At 38.1% G+C, this 22,684-nt stretch overlaps 1 protein-coding gene across 5 annotated transcripts in view; it reads right to left on the bottom strand.

Annotated features, from left to right (window-relative positions):
• IL12RB2 (interleukin 12 receptor subunit beta 2) overlaps window positions 1-22,684 on the bottom strand; it is a 72,092-nt gene that overhangs the window by 31,308 nt on the left and 18,100 nt on the right. For all 5 annotated transcript variants that reach the window (XM_077892244.1, XM_077892245.1, XM_077892247.1 and 2 more), the window contains exons 4-8: window positions 20,479-20,593; window positions 19,365-19,546; window positions 18,018-18,160; window positions 16,846-16,996; window positions 7,560-7,639 (exon numbers count right to left, since the gene is read on the bottom strand). In XM_077892244.1, the coding sequence (XP_077748370.1) occupies window positions 7,560-7,639; window positions 16,846-16,996; window positions 18,018-18,160; window positions 19,365-19,546; window positions 20,479-20,593 (671 nt within the window). The remainder of the gene's footprint in view (window positions 1-7,559; window positions 7,640-16,845; window positions 16,997-18,017; window positions 18,161-19,364; window positions 19,547-20,478; window positions 20,594-22,684) is intronic.

Below are 22,684 nucleotides of genomic sequence, written 5' to 3'. Positions count from 1 at the left end.
ATTGTCGCATTTAGTCCTCATATCTCCTTGACCTGAGGGAGCTTGGAAAGGTTAAGAAACTGACTCAATTAATCCCCACAGAAAAGTAAGGTGAGATCTTAGTGTGCCCCCTGGTGGGCATGAGAGAGGAAGGCAATGTCCGGGATGTGTGTGGTATCCTGGTACTTCTTGTACCTTTATGGGCAGTGCTGAAAGGGGTGTCAAGCCAGTGTTCCTGTCATTGTCACCCTCTCCTACTGGTAAGAGTGTGCTAAACAGGAAAAGCTGTCTTATTGCCTCCTTCAGTTTTTTTTTTTCCTCTGTGTGTGAGAAATGATCTAAACTTAATAAACTTAGCTTTTCTGACTTAGGTTTATGAGAGAAGCGGGAATGTAGCCTGCTGCCTTATAAAACTATTGTGAGAGTTCTAGTGGCTGAAAAGGCTTTCAGCACCAAAAATTACCTGGTGAATATATCCATGACAGGACAAAAGTCTGGTCCATCTTAGAATGCAAGACCTCTGTGTTTTGTTTTTAAGATTTTATTTTATTTTTTTAGGTAATCTTAGACCCAACATGGGGCTCAGACTCACAAGTCTGAGATCAAGAGTCTCATGCTCCACCAACAAAGTCAGCCTGACACCCCTGTTTTGTTTTTAAGTATATGGGAAGAAGGGTGTTTCTGTGAATTGACAAATCATTTCTTCTTAGGACTTAAAGAAAAAGCTACTGTACTTGTCATAAACTGATATTTTATTCTGAACTCCCCCGATGCAAACAAGCAAACACACACCAGTATGTCAGAGCTAAGCCTACATCAAATAAGAGAAGTTATAATCAAGACCTCTTTGAAAGCTGGGGAATTCGAATATGTCACAGACTTTTGGGGGGATGAGGTTAGTTTTATTAGAGCAGATCCTTTGCTTTCCTGCTCCACCACATAGTAGCTCTGTGACTTTGGGCAAATTATTTTACTTCTCTGAGGCTCAATTTACTTATCTGTAAAATGAGATAATTCTATGTACGGCACAGACTTACAGGAAGATACAATGGGTTGAGGGAGGCAACGGTTTCAACGAGTACTTGGGATATGGTAGATGTCAGACACTTGATGAGTTTCCTGCTCTCTGTTACTCAAATATAAAAATCTGCATAGTTGGCACTTTTCCCATTGTATTCATATGACTCTTCTACCAGTGTATGGAAAGACAGGCCATCTTGACTCGGCTCCCACCATGGGTCTGTATGGAAGTCTCATCGATGTCATACAGTTGATTACAAAGGACATATAATTTGTGAGGTAAGCCTAGGTACCTTGATTTCAGAACTCATGATTGCTTTCAGCAACCCCAGTCCAAAGTGAGGGAGCAGCTCAAAAGACAAGCTCATCTGGAAGTTTTTAAAATCGCTGTATTGAAATGATCCATCTGTGGATCTGTCCTCCCACTTGTCTATCAGCCCATCTTTGTGTCTCAGAGTCCTGTACAATGTTTGCCTCCTAGTGACTCAGCCAACACTTTTCATGATTCTCTCATTAATCTTTGCAACAACCTCAGGTGGTGTACGCTATTACTATCTGCACTTTATTTGTAAGGAAAGGAAGGCACAGAGAGGATAAGCACCTTGCTTAAGAACACACAGCCAGTAAGTGGTGAAGCTGCAACTTGAACCCAAGTAGCACAGCTCTACCTAGAGGATGAACTCTGAATTTCAGCTGCGTTAGTGCTCAGTAGATACCTGCAGGTGTTTTGCTACCCTGAACTTATTTAATTGATACTAATACCTCATGTTAATTATCCTGACATAATGATTTCTACCTTGCTTTGCAGCAGAAAAACAGCAAAATAATAGAAAATTTGTTAGAGCAAAACTTGAACCTCCCTTCCTTCTGTTTTCTATCTTGTTAATGCTCTGCTACCCACTTTATCTTCATCATTGACCACATTCTGTTACTCAACTGAAATTCCCTACATTACAGTTAGTATAATATGTACGACTAGTAAGCAAGGCAAAACAACCCCATTCTTTCCAAAAATGCCTTCAGAAATGCTGTGCCAGCCTGTTGGGAAAGGGAAGGAGACAGAGCTGAATATTACAACAAAACTATCAAAAGCTTCCCATTTGCTGCTTTTGTATTTAAATATCATTTTTTGAGATTGGATGCTTCCTCTAATCATATAAAGGCCTCAGGCTCCTGATAACCAATCTTCCCTGTGGATTTATGAAAGATCTTTGTTCTACATCAATATAAATCAGATTACAAACAATACTTTCCCTCGTTTACAGGATTTCTTTCATATGAGGAGGCCAAAGGACACAACCCCTCAGTGCAATGTGATATGGATTGGAAAATCCTTCATACAACATAGAGAGATACAGGGAGAAAAAGACAAAGGAAATGTACTAAAGAAGCTTCTTTTGAGGCTCTGCTGTAAACTGGTGTATGGGTCTTGTTACTTTCTCTTTCTTTTAGCCTTCTGTGGTTTGAGGGTAGCTGTTTATCCGAATGAGTTACTTCATTTAGCAAATGATTAAAACCCACCGAATCTTTCCCCCACTTTTGGAATCAAGTTTGCCTAACACTCTTCCCTGCTGCTTGTGAAGGCCCCACAGGGGCGCTGTTCATTACAGTAGGGAGCCACCAGCCGCACATAGCCGTGGTGCTCTTGAACTGTGACTAAGATGTATTGCTCTCTGAGGGTGAGCTCTTAGCCACCATACTCACTGGCACTTAGTAGACACATTAGTTTTCAAAGATTTAGTAGGATAAGGAGAATGTAAAATAGCTAATCAATAATTTGTAAATATTGATTACATGTTGAAATGATAACATTCCATACATACTTGGGCTAAATAAAATATATTATTAAAATTAATTCCGCCTGTTTCTTTTTTATTTTTAAAAGTAGCTGCAAGAAAATTTCAACTTATAGATGAGGCTCTCATTTGAGGTGTGTTTTATATTTCTATAGTGATCCTTCATATGCTGAATCCACAGTCCCCAGTTTCCTGCCAAATGTTCTCCCATCTTTGTCCCAACTAACTTGTTCTTCTGGGGTCAGTTCTAGCATTACCTTTCAAGACGTCTTCTGTGATTCCTCACCCATTCCCCTGCTCTACTGGTTGACCCTGATCATTTTTCCCCCAGCTGAATCTTAAACTCCTTAACACCTGAACGCCCTAATCAGACCCATTTTGTCCTTCTGCTGGTCTATGAGCTCAAGCACCTGAGGACTGCATTTGTCTTATTCGCTTCCATATCCCTGGCATGCAGCACAGTGTCCAGTATTAAAGAGAGGCTTGAATATGTTTGTTGAAATAAATCAATGAATGAATAAATAAAGTGGAGTTGCCTTCATTTACAAACACATATATCTCTTCTCGATCCATGGCCTCAACCACAATTTCGAAAGTTTATGATCTGCCATGATTAAAAAATTAACAGAGGAAACTGGAAAGGTTAATGTGGTTTTAACCCTTTGTCATATCTTTTCATATACTGTCTATCAGGTGATTTTCTTCTTAAAGAATACATGTGTTAACTGGAAGAAAGGTGTATTGGAATCACGGGTTGAAATGCTTAATCGAAGCAAAGGAAACATATGAGACTTTGCACAAAAGGAAGATACAGGGGATGTGAGAGAGAGGATGCTAAAAGCCCCCGTGAAAGGCTCTAACACGACGCTGAGGCTGTTCATTACAGGGCAACACTTTCTACTTATTATTGCATTTATTGTTTTAACAATACCTAGGTGTTTTTGTTTTATTTCATAGATTAAATTGTACTTTTTGGCTTAAATATAGAAAGAATTTTTGTTTTAAAAATAGCTATGGCAAGAAATTATACAAAATATTTTTTAGGAAACAGAACTTTCAGAAGAAACCTTTTTGAGAGAAACCTGAAGTAGGTAAGAACCAGAACAAGAAAGCACAGGTTTCCTTCATCTTCAACACATTCCCACACTCACATTCATACACACACACACATTCACAAACACACCCACACTCATACCCCCCCACACACACCTTCCACACACTCATATTCACTGCGATAGTCTGAATGTGTGTTTGTGTCCAAGATTCACATATATGCTGGAGTCCTAATGCCCAGTGTGATGGTATTAGGAGGTAAGGCCTCTGGGAGGTGATTAGATCATGAAGGATGGAGGCTTAATGAATGGGATTAGTGCCCTTATAAGGAGCTCACTAGCCTCTTCTGCCACGTGAGGATACAATAAGAAGTCTGCAGCCCAGAAAAGGCCCCTCACCTAACGTTGATGACACCTGGTCTTGGACTTCTAGCCTCCAGAACTGTGAGAAACAGATTCCTATTGTTTATAAGCCACCCAGTCTGTGGTATTTTGTTATAGCAGCCAAATGGACTAAGGCACTTACCTACATGCACCCACACTGACATGTATATTTACATACCCACACTCATACTCTAACCCCACACACATATTAAAAACTCACACTCATTCACACACACATTCACACTTATCCATTGTACTCACACACATCTACAATGCACATGCACACACATCACTAACATGCATACTCACACTCACCTACATCCACACCTTGTTCCTTCAAGGTGTCCTGATTCCATTTAGCACCAATTACTCACTTCTGATGTAAACATCCTACAAAAATGAAAGGTCATCTCACATTTCCCCAGCTGCAGGAGAAACATGTTCTCACTTTATTCATAGACTAATGGGGTTTTACTTGGTGCTAAGACCTGAAATCCCCCTCTCTGCAGTGGCAGGGTGTCCCTCTCATTGGGTTTCCCAGTATTGATCAAAGTGAAAACAAACAAAAAAAACCAACAAACCACCACACATACGTCTTTGCTTTCTTTCCTGAGGTCTGATTTTGGTCCCACCACAAAGCACCTGATCTGGCTGCAGTATTTCTTTCTAGTCTGACATTCAGATGAATCCCTATGTCATGGCACCATCCCAACAAATTCCCACGCCTGCCTTAGAGTAGCATAAGAAATCCTCAGTTGGATGAGTGGGACAGGAAGGGTTCCAGACAGAAGGGCAGTGATTTCTGCCAGCAGCAAGCATCATAGTACCTGAAATCCTTTCTCTGAAATCACTCAGCTCCCTAGACCTGTGTCTGTGTTTGTAACATGAGGTAGGACTGCATGCTGCTTACATTCCCTCTAGCTCTTGGGCTCTGTAGTTCTGTGGTCCAAAGCAGGCCTGCTTGTCTCAGTAGTTCTGGTCAGTCTTTCAGTCTCACTGCCAGGTGAGTGGCCTACTTGAAGCCACTAAAGAAACCCAGGGTTTTGCAGGAAAAGACTTACTCCTGTATCAGACCTGCAAAACTGAAGACTAGATCCAACACTCCTTAAGGAGATTCTCAGGCTGGACTCAGGAGATTCTAAGGTTTTGAAGATGCCCTGTCTTGATCACCATCAGGTGCCAATTTGTAGAAGTTTCTAGTATTTACATTTTTAGGATCTTAAGCCAGTTCTGGTCCAAAGCACTCATAATTCTGACTCTGCAAAAGGGAAAACTTTCTTTGTTTCTTTTTTTTTTTTTTTAGAGTTTTATTTATTGATTTGAGAGAGAACGAGCGCTTGTGAGCAATCACGCAAGTTGGAGGAGAGACAGAGGGATGAGGGGAGAATCCTCAAGCCGACTCCCCACTGAGCATGGAGTGCAATGCAGGGCTTGATCCCAGAATGCTGAGATTGTGACTTGAGTCAAAATCAAGAGTCAGCAGCTTAACTGAGCACCTTTCTCAGGTGCCCCAAAAGGGAAAATTTTCTAACAGTAAGAGATGCTCACCATAGCATGGATTGCTTACAAAGTGAGAATTCTCTCTGTCCCAGATGGTCCCACCAGAGGTATCCGTCTGTCCTGGCTGGAGTGGGAGCAATGTTTATGACAGGAAGGATAGACTAGAAGAGAGTTAAAGTCTTTTTGAATTCCAAGACCTCACTTTAGAATTTAGGCTTTTCGAGGATTAGGGACAAGATTAAAATGAGAACCAGAGAAGAATTTGCATATGCACCTTGGCTGAGCCTTACCTGTGGCTAACAAATGTTTATTGGAATGAAAACAATATATTTTTTCAGATCACTGCTGAGGACATTTTGGGAGACGGAATCTTTATGGAAGGAGGAATTTTGGTTTTGACCAGTTGCTTACTTGTGAAAATGAAAACCAACAGCCAGGAACTAAGCTGGGTTCTTCTATAATATTCACAAATTATGGCTGCTCTAAATGTCTTGCTTTGAGAATTATCTTGCTCTTAAACAAGGCTTTATTTTAAAATAAATCTTAAGCTGCAGTTTTAGTTTCAAAGTGAAGAGCTTGATTATGACTCACTAAGCTATTTATAGTAGTCTCATACCAGACATTTTGTGTGCATGTGAGAGAGAAAGGAAAAGAGGGAGAAAGAGCTCATTTCTTGCCTGGCTCATTTCTTAAAACTGAAGAAGATTGCAATTATCAAAATCTATCATGCTAACCCCATCAGAGGACTTTATATTCATTTCTCTGACTGTTGGGGTTTCATGCTCATCAGCTTCATAATTGCAAAACTGTTGATTTACCCTTAACTGGAAGAGGAATGCAGGCTTGGAGAAGTAAAAAGGAGTACAGCTCACCTGAAAACCTTTTATCATGAGCATGTCAATCAGGAGTTCAAATAGTATTTTCTTTTCATAAAGATGAGTCACGATGTAGCAGAAAGAATTCTGGATGGGGTTTTAGTCTCAATTCTGCACTATGTAGCTGGGTGACTGTGGGAAGAACATCCTCCTCTCTCTGACCGTTAGTTTTTCCATTTGTTAAATGGGGATACCTAGTACTTACCTCACAGGGTTTTTAAAGGATTAAGTGAAACAACCACACCAGATTTCAGCATTTTGTGAAACTCTCACATCCTGTAATAACATTAGGCCTCATCGTTTTCTGGAAGGTTGTTCAAGTGACTACTGTTTTACTGCTATTCCTGAGGAAGAGCTGTTTCCCTTCTGTTCATAATATTTTCTACTATTACTTGAGTTCTTGAGGCAGAGCAGCCTTCCTTCTACCCTCTCCCTTTTTGGTGACTATAGAAAATATATTTCTGAATATCCATATACACAGACTTTCCATCTTTAATTTCCCAAAAAAGTGAATAAGTAAAAGGTGGTATGGTCACTGCTGGGCAGTTTGTAGGTAGGGGACATAAGGGTGGCTGGGAGGGGCAAGAGCCCGAAGAAATGATGCAGTGGGGTCAGAGGATGGACATGCCTGGAGGTGGGAAGGGATGGAAGTGGATGAGGAAAAGACATAGCTGTGTGTGGGACAGAATTCAGAGCTCTCACCCTTCTTTGGCAGAGGTCAATGGCATCGAATCAAGTGTCAGGAGGATATTGGTAAGAAAATGAGCTCCAACCAAGTCTCTGAAGCCTCATATAAAGCCATTATGGAAATAAAACTTAATTTTTGGCCTTGAAACATTGTTCAAATATATAATTCTTTTTATATATCAATTATATCTCAATAAAAACAAAGACAAAAAAACACAAACAAGTATATAATTCTCTTAAATTTTACATTGACACTGAAGACTTACCTTCCAGAAAAGAGAAATCTGTTGTCTACTGTAATCAATGTGCTTTTTCATGTACCAGACATCTAATGTACCTGTAGGTTCTGTTTTGAAGGGGAAAAAAAATATATATATATACACACACACACACACACACACAGAGATATATATATATATGCACAATATAAGACCTTTCAAAGTCAATTACTTATTTAATAAATAATTCTAGGAGAGTAGGATTTAGGACAATTTTAATTTTCTTTGTACCCCAGTATTGTTTTCTTTCTGTCAAACAGTGAACATGTATATTGTTGGTCATAGAGAAATCAAGGTTACTTAAAAACAAATTTTAAAAAATGATGAGGAGGAAATTAGATTCCTAACTTGCCCTTAAAATATGTATTAATAAAATAACTCAAAGAAGGTATGTGTGGTTATTTCTTTTTTGTTGGAATGCAGAAAAAATTCTCAGCAGAAAGATAACATAAATCACAAGGAGCACATTTTTTGATCCTGTAAAAAAGGCAAAAAACAAATGATAATCTCTGTGTTCACATCTATTCCTGAACTTATCATGTTGTGGCATAATTGTTTGGTTTTATGATCATTAGGCAATGATCTACTTGAAAGGAAAACCTATCTCATATATCTTAATATATCCTTCATACCTACACAGTGCCTAGAATGTAACAGGCTCCCGATAACTCTTTGTTAGGTGATGAATGAACAAATGGAAAATTCAGACAATATTAGCTACTTGATGCAAAAACACAGGCTGAACTGACAGAAGGAATGACCACCAATCTATAAGACAATGGTCAAATACGACCTACTTTAATTTGAAAAAGTCAATCAAATAGACTTGAAAAGAAACTGAATAATCAGCTCCTGTGTGTAAGAGAGAGTTTGTGTGCACGTGTAAGTGGGTGAAATAGTTTTATTTCTCCCATTATCAGATTTGTTTTGATTTACAGTCGGGGGTGGAATCTATAGAAGCAGCCACTGAAAAACAGTGATAAATGTAACTTGTTTATCACTGACACTTAGAGTGTATTGAGATGAGGCTACACAGAGGTTCCTTCTGGAGTGGCAAGTTCCATTTAACCAGATGGAAGTTTCCAGAACATTAAGTCTCACTGGGAAAGCAGAGGACAAGAAGTTAGAGAGAGGAGAAGAGAAAGAGGGAAAGGAAGGGAGCACATGCACCCACACATAATATGTGCAGGTCCTATGGGGGCCCACTCACAGTTACATCCATGTCTTCCTCAACCTTGTGACATACACAGGTCAAGAGCAGTAGTTAAAGAGTGAGCGCCAGAGCAGGACTATGGGCAAATCCCAGCTCTGCAATCTTGAACAAATGTTAACCATGTCCTTAAGCCAGTTTCCTCATCTGTTGAATGAGTGTCATAGTTCTCTGTTACATGGAGCTGTTGTGAGAATTAAATGACTAGAAGAATCCTGATCCATGGTAAGCACTCAGTAAATTTAGCTGTTGCTATTTTCTTCATTTGGAAAATGAAGTGCTGAGAACTAAAGGAGCTTGTTCAAGGCTCCAGAATAAAAGTGGAGAAGCCAGGTTTTGAACACTAGTCTGTTTCATCCCAGAGCCCGAGCTCTTTGCTCTGCACTTTGCAATTACCTGGCTCTGAGAAAGCTTAAAATTTCTCTACAACACTTCTACCCCCAACAGGTTCCCTTTCATGTTCTACTCTCTTCCTTTGTCACTTCCTTTTCCTGCCTCTCTCACTCTCTTCCCTTTCTGTTTTTTTTTTCTAAATATTCACTTATTTTCTTCCCTTCTCTTCCCACTAGTGATAGCTTCTACCCTTGCAGTGAGGACCTAAGACATTCTGAAAATGCTTTCCATGCTGCTTCAGGATTATGAATAGTGACCCAGAAATCAAGACTATGACTTTTTTCCCTCTAGTCCAGATGCAAAAGGGAAAAAAAGCATAGGCAAGAGAAGGAAAAGGGACCTGACCATTATCAACCACGTACTATGTGCCAGAAAATATTTGGACACTTTAAAATACTGTACATTATCTTACTTAATCCTCACACAATGCAGGAAGTGCATGTGACTACACCTGCTTTAGAGCTGAGGACAAGGAGCCTGATGAAGGTTAAATGATCTACAGAACACGTGGAGCTGGTAAATGGTAAAGCCAGGGGCTGAGCCCAGGTTTCACTGTTTCCAAAGATCCTGCTCTTCTATTACAGTTCACTACATTGAGCAAAGATCTGAGCAAACTAGATTATCCAGACATTGATTACGTAATCAGGATTTGGAAACTTGGGTGTGCTCAATGGCAAAGCCAGCTGACCTGTTAGTGCTAATGTCTCCAGTTAATTACATGTTGGCAAGAAATTTAAAGGAACATTCATTGCCTCATTAAAGATCTATAACCTACCAGATTACTACAGAGCTAAGAATTGAATTCTAGAATCACAATCTCTTCAAAGGAAAAATTGCAAGTGAAACTGAAATTTTAATGGTGCCCACCTGCAGTGTTAGCCTCTATGGGAGAGAAATCATTAGTTGAATCTGTGTGAGTTTCAAAGCGTAAAATTTCATGACCAGGGGTGTCAAACACTGCTGCTTAAAAGCAACATAAGAGCTGATATTAAAGAGTATGTTTGATATTCAACTGACACAAAATCACTTGAAGTTCTAACCTCAGTGTTATCTAACAAAGGCAGGTAAAACTATTATAGGTAGGCCAGAAAAGGAAAGTCAAAGGCCGATATCCAAGTGAATCCAAAGCAAGTGGGTACAAATTATTAAAAATACAAATATTGAGAAATGGAAGTCAGGTCTCCTGAGATGAAATTACCTCCTATATAATAAATGGGGAAACTATAGGGTTGGATAGAGTCACCAGTGTGGGAAAAAAAAAGCAAAGATACTAAATTAAGCAGGAGATTCACCCAAATGACCTTGAGTGTGCTTTCGATTCTAAAAGCCCAAGATTCTGTGATTCTGTGCAACAGTATGTGTGGCAAACAAATCAGAGCCAACCAATGTGCTTCTGAAATGAGCATCCATATCTGAAGCCAAGGCAAGTGCAGGAACGTGGACAACAGCAACTGAATCGCAGGTGAAAAGCAATCCCTCAAAAAGAGAGAAGTTTTTGCAGGCAGTAAGGAGGAGTATAAAGATTTCCAAGAACAGTGAAAATGGAGAATTTAACACAAAGAGAATATGGAAAGGTATTATCTTGGGAGGTTTCAGGCAGTGGACTAAATGAAACACACGAGAATTTTTTTGGTCCAAGTCATGCTCCCAGCATGGCAAGGCAGAGATAAGTTATTCACTGCCTTGGTTCCTTGATGTGCACTTTTTGGGGATGACACATTTATCTAAAATCTAGTTTTAAACAATTTGATTCAAACAGATCTTACAGGTATCTACTTGGTTAAACAAGTTTTACATTGAGACATTATGACCTGCTATGCCTGCATGGGAAGCCCTATACAGACTCCTACATTCCTCTTCCTTCTTGATTAATAATATTTAAAACTTGGTTCACTCTCTCTTTTCACCTTTTTCTGTCCACTCTTTTTAGTCATGATGTGAAGGGCCACCATCCATAGGTTGTTTCTGCCCTGGAGCTGGTACCGTCAATCCTTCCACGTATCTACTTCTAATGATATGTTTCTCTTCAGTTGCTGTTCTTGTTTCATACTTCACTGAGCAAAAGGAAGTAATCAGACAGGGATTCTCTCATCTTTCCCCCATGAAAACCTCCAAATTTTTAATTAATTCCCAAACATAGCACCCCTACTTCCATCATATTTCAACCCCTTAACCTGAATGCTGGATCCCATTTTCTTGCTTTATCAAGGACTTCTCCCCCACTTCTCCTGTGTCATTAATTTCTCCCTCTCTGCTGGGACTTTATCATTACCTTGAAAATATACTATATTTCCTCTGATCCTAAAAACAAAACCAGGCAAAGCATTTCCTGATACCTCATCCTGCTTCAGCTACTGCCCTGCATCTCTGCTCTCCTTCACAGAACTTCTTGAAGAGGTGAACCGTCACTGACCCTCACCTCACACTCACTCTCAACCTTTAGCACCTAAGAGTGTCTTCCCATCATTCTACTGACACTGCCTCTGGTTGGCAGTGAAGTTTGTGTTGCCAAGTCTAATAGTTACTTCTTTATTCTTATGTTATTGGACTTCTCAGCAGCCTTTTATATAGATGAAGACTCTCTCCTTTTTTTTTTTTTAAGAAACATAACCTTTTAGCATTTTTTTAAAAAGATTTATTTATTTATTTGAGAGACAGCCAGGGAGGGGCAGAGGGAAAGGGAAAGAATACCAAGCAGACTCTCTGATTAATGTGGAGCCTAATGTGAGGCTCAATCTCATGACCCTGAGATAATGACCTGATTGGAAATCAAATGTCAGACACTGAAGCAACTGAACCACCCAGGCAACCCAACTTTTTAACATTTTTAATATCCAGGTCACAAGTGAAGACCTTGTTTCTCAACAGAAGCAGGAATGTTTCGCCTATAATAAAATTAATGGAGGCATTGTGCCAGAGTGGTGATGGGAAAAATGCAAGTTACATATACAGTATATAATTTTAATTAAGCTCAAAAACAACCAAAACCAATAATTGTTTAAAGATAGATACATTTCTGAAAGCTATGAGAAAAGTACTGATAAATGTACAGGATAATAGTTACCTCTGGGGAGGCATGACAAGGGTAAGAATATATTGGTAATGTTATAGTATTTAAGTTGAATGGTGTGTTCATAACTGTTCATTTTGTTGTTATCCTTTGTAAGTAGAAAGTAGCTTAAACTAGGATAATCATAGTGGCAACAGAAGGAATGAACAGATTTTGAATATGTTTAGGAGAGTCAAGTGCTGATATAGGGGAATGGGGGGAAAGGAGAATGTTTTTAAAAGAGAATTTAAGGAAAATTTCTCAATTTTTGACTTCAGTAAGTAGGAAGATGGTGACAGTGTTTACTGAAATAGAAAATATTGAAACTGAAGTATTTTAGAGACACTTTGTTTTGGAGAAAAAAGTTCTTGTCTAGGCTATGTGGGGTTCAGAATGCCTGTTGATATCTTGGTGAAGATATGGAACAGGATACCAGAGCACAAATTCTGGATAAGGTCATCTCAGAAAAGAAGGAAGCCCTGGGTAAAGCCATAAGGACTGATACTGAGAAGAGAAAAATTACCAGCAATTCTGGCCAATAGAGCAGAATAAAATCCAGGAATATGAGATTTCACAGAATTCAAAAGAATCTAGTACTTCAAGGAGGAAATAGCTCCCTTCTACTGCAATGATCATGGAAGCCATATGTTCCAGGTAAGGGAAGGCCACAAGATTCTCTTGAAACTGCGAATTTCTTCTTGGTATTGTATCCTCCAGGAATCTTCCCCTAATGTTTCAATATAGATGATAAGCCCCTGAGTCTGAGGATCTGATTGTTTTTCACTGTATCCCAGCACCTGGCATAGTTCCTGATACACACTTTCCTCTAAGATCATCCAGAGGAGCATATTTTTTCATCTGTTTTTGTTTGGAAGGCTTCATGAAAAGCATTTCTTCCTATTGGGATAATCACCATCTTATCAAATAATTGAGCCCAGACATTGACTTCTTCCAGGATAAGGATTGGGCTTAGAGGGCACCAAAAGAAGAAAGGAGAGCAGGGCCTGTCATTGGGTTTCAAACCTAACATTTTCCTTCTAATGAAAATGTTTGCATGTAATTCTCTTTTGAAGGCTAAGAATCTTTCATTCTCATTTTCTTAAGCCTTAGGCAGAAAGACAAAAATATGATATTTTCAAGTTTTGCTAGCTTAGGAGTCAGCAAATTCTGGCCTGAGGGCCAAATCTGCTCCCTGTTTTGGTACAGCCTATAGACTAACAGTGGTTTTTACATTTTTAAATGGCTGAAAACAGATAAAAGAATATTTTTTCATGATATATGAAAATTACAAAAAATTCAAATTTCAGTGTCCATAAATAAGGTTTTATTGGAACATAGTTTGTCTATGTATTTATATACTATCAATGGCTGCTTGTACACTAGAATAGGAAATTTTAGTACTTGTGATAGAGATATGGTCTGCAAAGCAGACAATATTTACTGTCTGGACCTTTACAGAAAATGTTTGCTGACCCGCGAGCTAGATTGTTATGAAGTACTTGCTAACTAAAATGGTAAAATAACCTCTAGTATTTAATTGGCCTTCTCAGAGCCAGGTAACTGGGGTGCAGAGCAAAGAGCTTGGGCTATGTGATTAACAGACAGACCAGTGTTCAAAACCTGGCTTCTCTGCTTACTAGTTCTAGAACTTTGAACAAGCTCCTTCAGCTCTCAGAACTTCATTTTCCAAATGAAGAAACAACAACTAAATTTACTGAGTGCTTACCATGGGTCAGTGTTTTCTATTCATTTAAATTAACCCATTTTAGCAATATTTCAGAATTATGAATGAATGAATGAATGAATTGCCTAGTTTCTCAATGTGAGAAGAGGTGGCTACAACTGGTCTGCATCCTCTTTGGGGGTCTCTAACCAATCACCCATGCCATCACCTATGATGGGGGAGGACTACTCTTTTACTGCTCCGGCATAAGTTTGAGGATGTAGCATTTCTTTTATTAAATTTTCCATAAACATGTAAATAAGACTTTAAAAAATGGGGAATGAACAGACAGAAACACCTAATTCATACTATAGCTCTAAGAAATGGCTTGTTCATCTTTATTTTGGAGTCTCCTCCTGGGTGTTCTGAGTGGTGAGGGAATCAACTTCCCCCAACACCTTGGCATATTCTCAGGCATGTCTGGGTGCCATGCAGCCCAAACTCAAGAATGTTTTTCCACTACAGTCAAAATATGGTTACTCAGTTCCCAGTATCAGGCTTGCTTCTGACAGATATCAAAGAAGGGGCTGTCCTCCTAAACAGAGGAAAGCAGTTTGTTCCTTCCTACTCCATACTTAGTGGCCATTTAAAAAGTGTTTTTCATGGAGGACCATGACAGGAGTTGAATCTAATGACATAGGAAAGGGCCATATGGAGTAAATAAAGCCTTCATTCTCTGCTGATATGATCTAAATAACTGTGCCCAATCCACCAGGAGATAACATTGCTCTCAGTTTTGAGCAGCAAAGGCTGCAATGAGCTCTATCGTAAAGTCATTCACAGTTTTAAAAACTAAAAAAAAAAAAAAAAAAAAAAGCTTACTAGTGATTTTTTTTAAATGCCAAGTTACATATGAGTACGCATTCAAGGGTTGTAAAGGAAGAAGTGCTAAAAAAAATTCACACCTTTTTGGCTGACATCAGTTGGTGTTTCATAAAGAAACTGATGACAGAAACAGCGGTAAGGGTCAAAAACCATGCCACTCAAAGTAAGAGGGAAGAGGTCTTGCATCAACCCACAGAAAGATCAAACACAGACAAGGGAGATGCAGACATTGAAAGGAAGCCCACAGAGCTTGGTAAAGGTGGTGTCTCAGAGGATGGGTTTCCTCACAAACGCCTGTGAGTACTCTGAATGAGCCAGTTCCTTGGTTCAATTCATAACTGTCCATGAGTTCACAACCCTAATTAGTACTGCATTCATTGTTACGATAGTGGTTTATCTTAGGGGCTATGAGAAAGTTATTGTCCTACCTTGAAGTCTTTTTAAGTCAAGAGATAGACACTTAAAAAAAAAAAAAAACTTTTTCACACATCTCCAAACCGGTCATTATTAAATGTTAGTGAGAATTACAAGAATTCACAAGCTCAGAGCTTCCCTGGTTTATAGATTTAAGCCTCATGTGACAGAACCTGAAAACTTCTCAGCCTATTTACTACCTTGGCCTTGGACATAAAATATGGCCCACTTTCAAAAATTTTATCTGTAGACATATGCACAAAATCTAATCCATGAAGTATTTAAAGAAATACATTACTTTGACTATGTATAATAAAAGAATAAAAAGAGTAAGCTCTGGATTATAAAAATGACAAATATTGAAACAGAGAGCAAGTGGCTCAACATTAGTTTAAGAGATTTGTATGATAAAATGAGAAGGAATAAATTATAATGTATTGGATGGATTTATTTTAAAATAGTTTTTAAAAATAAAGAAATGCAGTTAATATAAGAAAGGAAGAATATACAATTATTCTATAACATATATTAGATGTTATATCTTATTAATAGGCCCTTGGGTCCTTGAAAGTCAGTCATTGGAGCATCACTGATAAGTGTCATCAGCAGTCAAAGTCCATTAGCAGCTCACAGAAAATGAATGTAACTTATTATGAGACTAATAGGCACATATATCTGTAAGTTTTATAAATAAATATTTAGATTTTCTCACATTAATACCTCAAAATAGTCACATAATAAAACAATGGATTATACTACAATAATTTTTCTTCTGAGCTAAATTTATAGATTAAGAAACATTATAGTATGTCACTAAATGAGTGCTTTTAAAAATTAATATTCAGATGGCTACTTCTTGTGTATCCAAAGATTTGCCAATATTGACACAGAGTTCATATGGGTAATTTTGCTCCAATAAAATGTTTGGTTATACCTTAGTAAGTTGTCTTCCCTATAATTGTCAGAAAGGAAAGCCCATCAGACTGAGAACTATATTTGACATCCTTTCCATAGCTATCGGCAGTCTGGTGGCCATCATTTGAGCAGTAAGTATCAAAGGCATGATGCAGTGCAGTGCCATAATATTTGGAGGAGAGATGATTGCTGGATGTTAAATTTTATTTAAAATGTTATATCTCCAGAGTCTACCTTCTTTCAAGCTTTTAATTTTCATAGACTCCAAAAGGTAAAATGTATCAAGTTTTAACTATAAAGGAATAAAATTACTGGTTATGGTTTTGTGGAATGAGAGAGTTCCTGAGATAGGAAGTGAAATAGAAATAAAGTTATAATCAAACATTACTGAAGCATCAACTTGCGACCAACATGACAACATGTGGCAAGCAGGAGTAGGACTTACCTAATGTTAAAAATTTCCTAGCAATATAAACACTTCACCCTGGACAATTACAGTACTTAAACTGATGTAAAAATTAGTTTGTTAATTAATGTACTCATTTACCTGTTAGTTAACGCTAATGTTAGTAAGAGTACATTTACTTGTTAGCAATGCACTCGTTTACTAGTTAGTTATTGGTACTGAACTTGTTGATTCAGTACCAGTATTTTAGAGATCCTGATCCAAAGAAATCCCTATATCTTCCTCTCCCCCTCCTACCTCTCCTTCCACTCCTCTCACTCTCCTCTTTAATACACATACCTTCTTCTGGTGTTTGTGTTCTCAACGATTCACTCCAATCACTCCAAATACCTTTATGTAGGTGTAGCTTAGAGGATATCTGAAATTCATACTCTGTAAATGGTTTCAGATCCAGTACATCATATCTTCCTTTTGCATTTGTAGCATGGACCTTGAATCAGATAAAATTTTTAAGGTGGTCTATTAATATTAAATTAAAGGATTTTGACACACATAGGTAAGAAACTTGAGTGGATAACTTATTCCTTTCTATTTTTTGAGATCTGTCATTCATTGAGAAGAAAGATCAATGACAGGGTTACTGAACACATGACATTATCTGAATCAGCTTCTCAATAAAAACAAACTCTGGGGACTAAGAACTCATCTCTAAAGGCCCCAAGAGAGATCCTAAAACCAGCTGAAAAATGAGTAAAGGCTAAAAAATACCAATTTTCAAAAAAAAATTACCAATTTTCAGAAAAGCCTTGGAGAATTTTCTAGAGATTATTTTTATTTGGTCACAATTATAATGTGTAAATGTTTTAACATAGACATAGAACTGGCCTCAAAAAGAAAACTTTAATTGTATTAAAAAATTAATTACTATAATTCTCCTGAGTTTCAGCTATATGTGAAACTTATTTTTTGCTATTATAAGCCACTATGTTTTACAAAAATACTAGCAGAAATTATAATCTTAAAATTTAATTGTAAAAAAATTGATGTCTAATATTAGATCAAAGTGTGGGTCTTTATCTTTGGAATATTCAATTCCATATAAGCCTCTATGCACATTCCCTAATACTCCTCTTTCTAATATGTTAAAAAACTACTAAAAAGTAATGCAGAGGGAGGGGTAGCATAGCAAGGTGAAACGAATCCTTTACTAGAAATAAATTGCAGAAAATTAATATTTTAATATTAATATTAAATATTACAATATATTAATTAATATTAATATTTCAGGTTTACAGAAGCCTGTGGCTTAAAAAATTTCAGAATCAATGATCAAAATTCAAGATATTTCTTAATAAATAAAAATGTATATGTCTATCTGATCTATCTCAAGTGTGTACTTTTGGACTAACTATTCTTAAATCACATACATTGGTGGCATGAAAAGACAGAGATTTGTGCAGTGATATTAAGAGCCCCTCCCTAGTTTTCCCCTTAACTCTAAAAACCATTACCATTTTCCAGGACTTGCTGCTGTTGGGGCGATATCTGAGTCGATTAAGCAGCACCAGCCCCTCATCTCTCCACTGAAGGATACATTTGTTCACAGAAGCATTTACACATTTGAATCTGATGTCCCATGGAGGGAGAGGCCTCACTGGTAATCAGGACAAACAAAAAAAGTGTGATTCAGGCTCCCCAATCAGAAATAACATTTATTTTTACATGAGCTAGAAAGAATTGAACAAAATGCATTTCTAAGATATGTGACCACCAAAGTTGGTGAAATATATAAAAGAGAAACCCCTGGCTTTTACAGAGAAGAAAAAGTTTGATTTACTACTAAGTAATTTAAATAATTCTCCTTAACCTACCCTCATTTTTACCAAATAAATTACTTCCAACATTAGTAATAGTGTGAACTGCACTTAATCCAACGTATAAAGAAAACCAATGTGCCAAACCTGAGAGTTCTGATGGCTGAGAAGGCAGAGGTGGCTAGTAGTGAATCACCTCTCAGAGAAGAAATGCTAGCAGGAAAAATACAGAAGGGAGAGAGGAGCAGAGGAAAAGAATAAGAGGAATATTCTTTCTAGGAGCAATAGTCAATGTAAAGAAATGGAACAGAAGTTGGGGAGAAGTATGACAGGAGACGGTATAGTAAATGCCTATGTCCAGACTCATAGCAGTATGCGCGCAAAGAGGTGTTGTGGGAAGAAAGAAGAGACACACACAGTGAAAGGCCAGAACTTGAGGCAGGCCAGAAGCCCAATCCTACCTGGGATGCTCAGAACTTGAGGATGCTTGAGATTGGTGTCTGATTCAACTGGGCTAATTATATTTGCTCAGAAATGTGCCGGAACTGGTTCACTCCAGCTCCCAAGGTGATGAGAGGAATGGAAGTAGGTATTCTCAAAGCAAGATGCATTTGTACCTTGACACACCCTATTGATAGTTGGCACCTCTGCTCTGGCCCAGCAGGCCCACATGTAGCCTATCTCAGAGCAGTGGCATTAACTGTAGAGGTAAGAAGATGCCTCTGCTGAGAAGTGCTTACACTGAACTTCATGAATAACCTTGCAGGACACTTTCCTCAGTCGAATGGTATCACTGGCAGCTAGTGCCTCCATGGGACTGAGTTCTTTTTTCTCCAACAGGGAGAATAATGCTGACTATTCCATTTTGTATGATCATCTCTATAAAGCTCTAGGATTTGCACCCTTTTCCTTGCATCAAAGTAATATCTATTCTTTGTGCCACTGTCCCTCTTGAAACAATCACACATAGAATATTCGAGTGATTTTAAAGATAATGTTCATGTACCAATGAACGACACCTACAAAAAGTGAAATAACATGTACCTATATCCAAGAAGGTAAATGTGGATGGGAGTGAAGAAGCACTTCCAAGGCTATTGATAGCAGTAACCTGGGCTGTGTAGCTGGATTCAGGCAATTCAGGTGTTAGGTTGACTCCAAGGTCCAAATGGTCACAATAATGATCACATTGCTTCCACCAAGTTAAATTTTTTGGTCCATTTAACCTGTAAATAAAAGATAATTGTGTTTAGCATGATACTTTATGAGCTACTTGCTCCTTCTATTACAGAAGAATAGAATAATCAAATATTTAAAATTCTAGACATTTTGTTAAGGTCAGTCTTATTACTAGAGGATACACTATGGAAATATTTGTATTATATGCTCATAAATAGGACCATATTTTCTCCCTTCTCTCCTTTTTCCCCCCCCATCTACCCTTTTTTGGTAGGATTGAGCCTTTTTGATGTTCATATAGCTAAGTAGCCATACATATACTGCCTAAATTCCCAAAACCCTGGCTAGCATCCTGTCTCCTCAGGGCAGATCTAATTGTTATCCAAAGGACCCATGGCCATCGAGGCATTTTCTGTACAGAGTGCCAGCTTCTAGTACAGACTGGAACCCTGGGGTCCACTTCCTTTCCCTCATTTCCTGCTCACTTAGGCATAGTGCAAACAAGCTGGATCTCTGGATGAGATTATGGGATCAACTCCAGGGAACAGGCTCTCCCAGACTCTCCTTTGTGTGGAGTTTCAGGTTAGGCAAAGGTGCTTTAAAAAGAAACTCCTCCAAAGCTAATGGAAAGCTACCACAAGGATGAGTCTATTTATATATTATGACCCCAAGAGTCTGCAACTGCAAAACAGAGAAGGGATATAATGCAGCCAGTTTAACTCTATTAGAGCAAGGAAGAACATCCATATCATGGGCCTTGGATGCCCTGAAGAGAATTCCAAGTTAGATCTCAGACCCAAGACCTCAGTTCACACTTTAGATGAAATGATAAAACAAAACTTTTTCTTTTTAAGTACCTAATTATCTAGAGGTGTCTATTCCTTCTTCTCTCTGGTAAAAATAAAACTATTAGATATTTCTAAGTGTAGTCTAAGATAACACCTACAAAACAGCTGCAAAAATACAATCTCTCACTCACTGTAAAGTATATGCAGTATATAGATGGGTGTCTCGTCCTCTGTCCCAGATGCAGGTCACAGTCCCATGTGCTCCCTTCTGTATACAAGATAAGTTTTGAGGTTGTTCTGGAACAACTTTAAAAAGAAAGTGCAAAGCACAGTTGATATCACAATTGCATTGTTATTATTTGGCAATAAAATAACAATACTTCCCCTACGTCTAGATTCCGTCAAGTTCAAATTTGCTTCCAAGGCATGAACATCTTCTAATAACAACAGTGAATATGGATCAAACACTACGCGCCAAGTCCTATGCATTATATGAGGTTTTTCTCAATTAGACATTGGAGCAGCTCCATCACTATTATCCTCAATTTACCAAAGAGAAACCTAAGACTTAGAGGTTCAGTATCTTGTCCCCAATTACAAAACTGTGAAGTGACAGAGTCAGAGCTCCTGCCCAGGCATGGCTGACTTGAGTCCAAGCCTTTTACTACCACATTCCACCATTGTCCCTGACAACTGAACATCCAGTGCTAGATCTATTACCACTGGTGATGATGAGCTTACTGATTTAGAGTCCATTCAAATATTAGATATCTCTAAAGATTAGGGTCTCTTTCTTTCCATAGGCTTGATATTTACAGCCAATTCCATCCACTGGCCCTAAGCATGCCCTTCTAGGCTGTACCAGAAAAATCTAATTTCTGCAGCATCACTTGGAACACTTCATAAACATTTATGAACTAATTCTTTATGTACATGGACACTGAGTACCTCCCATGGGCTGGGCATAGTGCTAACCATGGATATACAAAGGTGGACAAGGCAGGCAAGGTCCCTTTACCAAAAGTGTATATTTGTAAATTAAGCCATTTTATAGTCAAAGGTAAACCCAAAGCTATGAGTTTCTCAGATTACATGGAGGTAAGAGAAAATATTCTGTTATTCATTCATCTCATTCTACTCTAATACTGAGACTCACATGTAAGAGATGCTTCCTTTGGGTGAGATTAAACAAGTATACTACTAAAGCCCCAGATGTTGTCTACACCAAAAAAAAAAAAAAAAAAAAAAAAAAAAAAGCTGTAATTGATGGAACAAATGACTTTTTTTTTTTGGTCCTTAGCCAACATCACAAACCTGGACACAATTGCCCACTCTGTGGTAGTGGGCAGGTTAACTTTTCACAGGTTCAGTTTCCTCATCTATAAAGTGCATATGATAATATGTAGCTCATATGGTTTTGTTTAGTGGAATAATAAATTTTCATTTTCTGAAAGAACAGAATTTTTCACATACATATGAAATATGTTTATCTTATATTGAAATACATATGAAATATATATATATACACACACACATATATATACACACACATACATACTCGTATACACTGTATACAGTTCCCCAGGAAAGGGTACAGAGAAGCAAATATTTTGAGCCTAGTTAAGTTTATATATACACTGTATAATATCTGTATACGTAACTCCTTATGATTGATCCACTTAGACTACTACATTAACTTCTTACTTTCTGTACTTTCTGTTTATCTCAGAGCCAACACAAAACTGTCTGGTTTTTCTATGAGTTTTCTTGTTACTAATATAATTCCAAACTCTCAAGCCAGTTATCTGAATCACTGTTCAACATATTAAAATGCTATTTCATTTTCCTGAGACCTCTTTCTTGGGGCCTTGGGAACTGCCCAATAAGATAGGTTTGCTCCTGTGCCTGATACACAGCTGTTACTGCCAGTCCTTAATATTATGGAAATTCCTTCACTTTCCAGTGTTAGACTTCTTGTTTCTTAAATCCAATTCTTTCTTCTCCCCTGATTTAATTATTTGTGTTGGTGGGGTATATCCTTCAGTAGTTCCCTGGAAACGGGTACGGGGAAGAAATATTTTGAACATGATTAAAAATGTCTTTATTCTACCCTCACACGTGACTGATACTTTGGCTGAGTATTGAATTCTGAATTGAAAAGAATTTTCATCCAGGATTTTGGAGGCTCTGTTGTCTTCTACATTCTAGGGTGTTATTGAAAAACCTGATGCTGTCTGATTCTTTTTTTTTTAAAGATTTTTATTTATTTATTCATAGAGACAGAGAGACAGAGAGAGAGAGAGAGAGAGAGGGGCAGAGACACAGGCAGAGGGAGAAGCAGGCATCATACAGAGAGCCTAACGTGGGACTCGATCCAGGGTCTCCAGGATCACGCCC

Source organism: Canis aureus, chromosome 3 (assembly GCF_053574225.1).
Source record: "Canis aureus isolate CA01 chromosome 3, VMU_Caureus_v.1.0, whole genome shotgun sequence".
In the NCBI taxonomy this organism is placed as follows: domain Eukaryota; kingdom Metazoa; phylum Chordata; class Mammalia; order Carnivora; family Canidae; genus Canis; species Canis aureus.
The sequence above is the reverse complement of the archived record's forward strand: the minus strand, read 5'-3'. Positions and strand labels throughout refer to the sequence as shown.